This window comes from Jaculus jaculus, chromosome 5, assembly GCF_020740685.1.
Source record: "Jaculus jaculus isolate mJacJac1 chromosome 5, mJacJac1.mat.Y.cur, whole genome shotgun sequence".
NCBI lineage: Eukaryota > Metazoa > Chordata > Mammalia > Rodentia > Dipodidae > Jaculus > Jaculus jaculus.
In genome coordinates, this window is record NC_059106.1 from 47,631,781 (window position 1) to 47,639,663 (window position 7,883).

Here is a 7,883-nt window from a genome sequence, read left to right on the forward strand (position 1 = left end):
ATCGAAGGAGGGCACAGATATGTGCCAAATATCTGTTACCAGTGCTACTCAAAGGAGTGGGGAATAAATAAACCCCAGTGACCTACTGTGCTGAAGGAATTACGAGGTAGGATCTGCATGCATTTGGGATTCATGTCTGGAATAAACTGGTTTCATTCCTGGTCCCAGTTTTTTAGTTGTTTTTTTTTTTTTGTTTTTTTTTTTTTGCATGTAAATGTGTGTATGGTGTGAGCGCATGTACTAACATGTAAATGTGTGTAGGGTGTGAGTGCATGTACTAACATGTAAATGTGTGTAGGGTGTGAGCGCATGTACAAACACATATTCATGTGCGTACATGTGGAGGCCCGATGTTGACAACAGCTGTCTCTCAGATGCTTTCCACCTGTCATTTTGAGACACTGTCTGTGGACTTGGAATTTACAGCCTAGCCAGCAAGCCCTGGGGATCCTCCTGTCCTCTGCCTTCCTAGAGCTGGGACCACCGATGCCTGCTGCCATGCCCAGCGTTTTACGTGGGTGGGGGGGCCTTGCGCTCGGGTTTCCATGTTTGCACAGCAGGTCCTTTGCCCACTGAGCCGTCTCCCCAGAACCCCTGCAATCACACTTCCTGATTGTTTTCTTACTTCCACACAGCATTTATGCCAACGTGTGCTTTCTGTCTTCATGCTACCTTAATTTTTTTGAAAACTTTGTGCTTTATTTTCAACTTTGGCTCATTCACATCTCCGATAGGTGCAGACAAGCACAGAGAACAGAGCAAAGCCACCCATTGAGGACCTGCCAACCCCAGGAATCCCAGACCACAGTCATGAAGAAACCCAGAGCACACCCACGCCCAAAGTGGTAACTAGTCACCCTACGGATACGAAGACCAGTCACCCCGGTAGAGGTGGGTCGACTTTTGCAGAAATCATGAACTCGGCTCTCTGCGACTGTTTTCGTAATATTTTTATTGATTTACTTGAGAGAGTGTGTTATGAGTGTGGACGTGCTAGGACCTCTTGCTACGGCACACGGACTCCAGATGTATGTGCTACTTTGTGCATCTGGCTTCATGTGGGTGCTGGAGAATTAAACATGGGCTGGAAGGCTTTGTAAGCAATTGCTTTGACCACTGAGCCATTCCTCCAGTCCTCTGAGACTTCTTTTCTTTTCTTTTTTTTTTTTTTTTTTTTGTTTTGTTTTGTTTTTCGAGGTAGGGTCTCACTCTAGCTCTGACCTGGAATTCACTATGTAGTCTCAGGGTGGCCTCGAACTCATGGTGATCCTCTTACCCCTGCCTCTCATGTGCTGGGATTAAAGGTGTGAGCCACCATGCCTGGCTTCTCTTGAGACTTCTTAACCACTTGTTTCATAGTTCTGTGACTCACAGTCTTTGATTCTACTTTTTTATTTATATTTTTATTTATTTATTGAGGGAGAGAGAGAGTGAATGGGTATGCCAGAGCCTCCAGCTACTACAGCCAAACTCCAGATACATATGCTACCATGTACATCTGACTTACATGGGTACTGGGGAATTGACCGTGGGTCCTTAGGCTTTGCAGGCAAACGCCATAATGGGTAAATTATCTCTCCAGCCCCTGATTCTGCTTTTTATTTTAAAATATGTTATTTTTATTTATTTGGGAGAGAGAGAAAGTGGGGGAGAGAGAGAGAGAGAATAGGTGCACCAGGGCCTCCAGCTACTGCAAAAGAACTCGACACATGTGCCACCGTGTACGTCTATCTTACATGGGTACTGGCAAATCGAATCTGGGTCCTTAAACTTTGTAGGCAAACATCTTAACTGCTAAGCCATCTCTCCAGCCCCTTGTTTCTGCTTTATTTTTTATTTATTTTTATTTTTAATTTTAATTTTTGGATTTTCTTTTCTTTTTTTTTTTTTTTTTTTTTTACGTCAGGCGGGTTATGTGCCAGAGCGTAGAGCGTAACAAGGTTTAGTGGGAGGCACACGTCACGCAAGAGCGTGAACACCCAATCATCACGCTTAAGAACCAATAAAAGGATCAATTTTTTGGATTTTCAAGGTAGCGTCTCACTCTGGCTCAGGCTGACCTGAAATTCACTCTGTAGTCTCAGGGTGGCCTCGAACTCTCAGCAATCCTCCTACCTCTGCCTCCCGAGTACTGGGATTAAAGGCGTGCGCCACCACACCCGGCTTGCTTTATTTTTTTAAATTATTTACTTATTTGTAAGAAGAGAAAGAGACACAGAGAGAAGGTGGGGGGGGGGGGTAAGTATGGGTGCCCCAGGGCTTCCTGCCAGTGCAAACAAACTCCAGACACATGTGCTCCACTTTGTGCATCTGGCTTTATGTGGGTCCTGGGGAATTGAACCCAGGCTGTCAGGCTTTGCAAGCAAGCACTTTAACTGCTGAGCAATCTCTCCAGCCCCTGATTCTGCTTTTTAAATTAGATGCAAAATATAGTACACAACAGTATGATGAATCCATAGGTGTGACGACACTGCGGCAATTTGCTACTGACGATTACAAAGTCAGAGTTCTGCCGGAGCTTACTTAGGAGCCCCTAGCCAGTGCATTTCGGAAATTTCCCTCCGCGCACATGTTTTGTTACATTCCACTTCAGGGAAATTCAACTTTTGCCAACTGTCAAATTACAGTTATTCAGTCCTAGTCATCCTGTGTCATGCTGTTTCTTTCCAGACGAGGCTGCCGGCGAAGCACAGACGACAGATGGGAAAGGTAGGAGAGATGTGGATCCTATGGGAATTGACTAGAAAGTTCCTCTGGGGGCTGGGGAGATGGCTGAGGGGGTGAGAACGCTTTTTGTGCAAGCATGAGGACTTGAGGCTGATCCTCAGCACTCATGTAAAAATCTACGTGTGGCCATGCATGCCAGTAACCCTGGTTCTAAGAAAGGGGGCAGAGATAGGATTACTGGGACACCCTGGTCAGCCAGTCTAACCAAAAAGTGGGGAGCACCAGGTTCAGTGAGAGACTCTGTTTTAGTGAAATATGTTGGAAGAGAGATAGAGGAAGACATCCAGTATTTCCCTCTTCCTGCACATTTGCACACATCTGCATACACATGCGTGTGTCACAGGTGCACCACAAATGCTGCTAATACACACAAATGAAAATAAATTTTAGTAAAAGACAAGAAAGTTCCCTTGAGCCTAATCTTTGAGACAAATAACATTCTTTCCTGGATTTCATTAATAAGAAAATAGGGCACATTACAAAACCAGATTTTACACCTCTTTTTTTTTTTTTTTTCCTGCAGTACTGGGAATTGAACCCAGGGCCACCCACATGCTAAGCAAATGCTGTACCACTGAGCTACAGCCCAGCCATATTTTTATATTGAAACATATTCTTGCTTAATATCCAGGCTGACCTTGAACTCACTCTGTATCCAAGGTGCACCTTGAACTTGTGATCCTCCTACTTCAGCTTCCTGAGTAACTGGGATTACCAACCAAGCTTCCTTCTATCGCAATCTTTTTCCCTTTTTCCTTTTGTCTTTTTTCTCTCTCTCTTTTCCCTCCCTCCCTTCCTTTTTTTCTTTCTTCATATTAAAAAAGAAAAGAGGGCTGGAGAGATGGCTTAGCTGTTGAGGTGCTTGCTTGCAAAGCCTAAGGACTCAGGTTCATTCACCAGTACCTACATAAACCAAGTACACAAGGGGTCCTCATGCATCTGGAGTTCATTTGTAGTGGCTGAAGGCCCTGGCATGCCCATTCTCTCCTATATTGCCTCTCTTTTTCTCTCCTTTTTGAATAAATAAATAAACAAAAGAGGGGCTGTAGAGATGGCTTAGTGGGTAAGGTCCTTGCCTGTGTGCAGCCCAAGAGCCCAGAACCCACATAAGCCAGATGCACATAGTGGCACACACATCTGGAGTTCTTTGCAGTTGCTGGAGGTCCTGGCATGCCCATTCCCTCTCTACCTGCTTCTCTCTCTCAAATAAATAAATAGAAATAAATATATTCAAAAAAATAAAAGAGAAAATGGAGCTGGGCATGGTGGTACATGCCTTTAATCCCAGCACTCAGGAAGTGTGGTAGGAGGCTTACTATGAGTTCGAGGCCAGCCCGAGACTACATAGGTCAGCCTGGGCTAGAGTGAGACCCTACCTCAAAGAGAAGGAGAGACAGAGACAGAGACAGAAAGAGAAAAGAGAATGCCCTGTACTTGAAAAGAAACAGGAGTGGGGATGTAGATCAGTGGCAAAGCACTTTCCTAGCCTGAGGCTTGAGCAGTACAAAGACAGCCCCCCATGTTACACCACACATGAGGAATCTGTCTACTTGGTAGCTATGGAGCATGGTATCATTACAGTTTATTAATACTAAGAGTAGAAGCCAGTTATTATCTGTTTGGGAATGCTACCCATTCACAATGAAGTCTGTGTATACCTGTTAAGCATGACAGATCTAGAGACCCAGATATCTTTTAACTCACAAGATGGGATTATACTAGGTCTGGGGGTGTAGCTTATTGGTGGAGTGCTTGCCTAGCGTGGTCAAGGCTCTGGTTTGATCTTTGGCAGTGCTTCTCCACTGCACTAGGAGGAATAGCACAGAACCCTGTGTGCTGAGACGGGAGGGGAGTGCCTTGCTCGTATACGGTGACGTATGGTAGGGAAACGCTCACCTGCTGTAGCGCTCATGCATTTTTCTCCCCTTCAGATGGCTTGGCCATAGTGACCCTGGTTGGAATCATAGTTGGGGTCCTACTGGCCATTGGCTTCGTTGGAGTGATCATTGTTGTGGTTATGCGGAAAATTTCAGGAAGGTTCTCGTAAGTAACACTTCACACCGTGTGATCAGAGTGAAGTATGCAAACAGAGCCCGCAATGCAAACCTTTACGCTAACAGAAGCCTCACCCCCAGCCACGTTCAAACACCCACTAATTCCGCAAGCACTCCATCTGATGGCTCCCCGAAACAGCCTTAGACCTTACAGTTTTCTAAATCCCAAGGCAGGGCCCCAGACTGGCTTCCTTTGAGATCTGGCCAGATCTGATGTGCTAATTTTCCAACTACCCAAACTTGAAAGAAAATCCAACCAAGTTTGAACTTGATGTGTAACCCCCGCACCCGCCAGAGCCAGAGGCACGTGGCTGCTGGAAAGAACCTGTCACAGAGCCAAATTTGAATGAGGAATCTTACTGGGTTGGAGCCTTCTTTATTTATGTTTTGTTGACAACTTCCATGATTGTAAACAATATCCCATGGTAATTCCCTCCTTCCCCCACTTTTCCCCTTTGAAGCTCCATTCTCCATCATATCCCCTCCCCCTCTCAATCGGTCTCTTTTATTTTGATGTCATGATCTTTTCCTCCTATTACGGTGGTCTTGTGTAGGTAGTGTCAGGCACTGTGAAGTCATGGATATCCAGGCCACTTTGTGTCTGGAGGAGCACGTTGTAAGGAGTCCTACCCTTCCTTTGGCTCTTACATTCTTTCCGTCACCTCTTCCACAATGGACCCTGAGCCTTGGAAGGTGTGATAGAGATACTGCAGCGCTGAGCACTCCTGTCACTTCTTCTCAGCACCATGGTGCCTTCTGAGTCATCCCAAGCCTTCTGCATTCAGGACCCACCTTCCCATCTGTCCTGCGCACCTACTGGCCCACACCACACAGCGGCGATCATGTGCTGCTAGCACTGGGTATAGCAGAGGGGAAGGAATTCTCGCTCCTCCTTAAACTTCCTTTAGATTAGAGAGTCTTCATGTTGGAGAGACATGTGATGGTCAGGGAGGGCAGTACACAATCAGAAGGCTGACTTTGGCTGTACAAGGATGAAGCGTGGCAGGGAACGGCAAGGGGAGAAGGCCCGGGGCTTCAGAAATGGAAGGCAGAGAACAACGTCTCACGAAGCCAGAAAAGAAGTAACAGTTCACTTTCTTGATTTTCACAGGCCCTGAAGAAATGAAGGGTCAGGCCCTTCTGCCAACGTGTCTGGAAAAACAAAAACAAACAAACAAACAAACAAACAAAAGTTTCTGACTTCCCAAACCCCTGTCCTCCGCCTGTGGGAGAGGACGAGCCACGGCTGCTCGGCTGCCCCGCTCTCAACCGTGGTGACTCTTCCACTGGCGGGAAGTCACCGAAGGAGAGAAAACTCACCCACCAGACTTGACTCCTCCAATCATCCGCCTTTGGAAAAAATTTAAGACGTAAATTCTAGAATAAATTTGGATTACAACATATTGGGAAAATGGAACAAAACTATGTAACCTGATCCGTCGGTGTGTGTAATCACATCTTCCTCCTGGCCATTCCTTGCTGCTGTTAAGATGCGGTGGCAGCTGGAGACACGTATATCCACGGAGGCCTTGGATCCAGTGTTAAGTCATGGCACAGGTCTTTTGAAATTGCCAGTCTGTTGAAATGTACACATTCCTGTTTATTTGGGTTCATATTAAAGAGCCTGATTGTGTGTAAACCATCCAGCTGTAAATTTAAACTTAGGTTCCATGTGATCAACTCCCTTTAAGGGGAGCAGTCTGATGATTAGTCATTTGAAAAGCATCCATTTTTGGATTGTAAACAAGAAGTCTGCCCGAAGCCAGTGACGGGACTTGACATGAGGTGATGCTGCGGTAGCTTGTTCCCCCCTCCTCCCTCTGACGACGGGGAGCCCCGAGTTTCTGCGCAGACTCCTCACCTCTTTAGGACTCAAAGCAAATTGGCTGTTTTGTTCCAGATTGTGAGAACCTCATCCCCAGTGCCCAGGAAGCTGTTAGACACCACAGGATGCTAGAGGCTCGACTGTTCTAGAGGCAAGAGCCACACTTGGTCCCCAAGCAGAAAGAAAGCCCCTGTGCTTTCTGACATGGGCAGTGGGATCTGCTGGTCTCTGACATTTGCTGTCTGCAGGACAAGATGGAGCGAGAGTAATGTGCACAGTACTAAGAGCCTGTGTGCACCCGGACCTAAAGTTCTGATTTAGAAATAAAGAGTATCGCCAGCCTTTATGGTATCCCACATCTTTCCATGGGGTCGTCATGAAAAATCAAAGTGAAGGAGGCCGGGGGGTGGGGATTTCTGCCCCTCTACTGCCCAGCTCGGGGCTTCCCTTCCTGTGGACACACTGAGATCTCTTTGCGCAGTTGGTGATCCTGACCACATGTTTCCTCAGCACTGTGATTGTGCAATCCCGACCTAGTAAGAGCTCATGAAAGAGAACAAAGTAAACCATCCTTCAGAAGCACAGCCCGTTTCTCTCATTTTTTTTTTTCCAGTCACGTGTGGGTGTTATTTTATACAGCACCCATGTGCTGCCCCTGCGGGTCCCCTGCTTGAATGTTAGCCAGTTGAAAGGGGCAAGACTTATAGGAGCCATGTGCACTTGGATAGCCTTCCACTTCATCATTCAGATTCCTCACAGGAGCCAGGCACAGCCCATTTCTTCTTTCCTGCCTTTTCTCCCTCCCCACTGTGGAAAATGTTAGTCTTCCCCGAGTCATACACTGGACTCAGTGCCTGCTGGGACAGGGCTGTGGTTTCTTGGTCACAGCTGTGTTGGTACTCAATGCAGTGTAGACACATTTTCAAATAAAACAGATGAGTGTGTACAGACATGAGTCAGGCCTTTGATTGGAAATCTCTGTCGAATCTGGGTGTCACAAGAACATTTCACGGTAAGCTATCGCTTACATAAACGTCTGCCTCTTAACTTGAAGGAGTGAAATATCAGTGGTCACATGACATTCACCCATGGTCAAGAAATGTCACTACCCCTTTCACTGACCTCTCTGCTGAAACAGGGGCCGACGCCCAGGAGGAGTTGGGTAGAGGACACAACATCTCGGAGGTCCTTTCCCTCTCTGGTCTTAGGGCTAGCAAGGTTTTGCCTGGGCCCTTCTTTCTCCCCATTTGTGGGACAAAGCCACATGAGGGAGTGAT

At 46.6% G+C, this 7,883-nt stretch overlaps 1 protein-coding gene and 1 pseudogene across 2 annotated transcripts in view; one reads left to right on the plus strand and one right to left on the minus strand.

The window, feature by feature from the left end:
- Positions 1-7,561, plus strand: part of Pdpn (podoplanin) — a 39,750-nt gene extending 32,189 nt beyond the window's left edge. For both annotated transcript variants that reach the window (XM_045151017.1, XM_045151018.1), the window contains exons 3-6: positions 735-891; positions 2,671-2,709; positions 4,659-4,770; positions 5,893-7,561. In XM_045151017.1, coding sequence (XP_045006952.1) covers positions 735-891; positions 2,671-2,709; positions 4,659-4,770; positions 5,893-5,899 — 315 coding nt within the window. In that variant the 3' untranslated portion in view covers positions 5,900-7,561. The remainder of the gene's footprint in view (positions 1-734; positions 892-2,670; positions 2,710-4,658; positions 4,771-5,892) is intronic.
- On the minus strand, positions 1,901-2,012 carry LOC123461381 (annotated as a pseudogene).
- Positions 7,562-7,883: the final 322 nt, after the last annotated feature.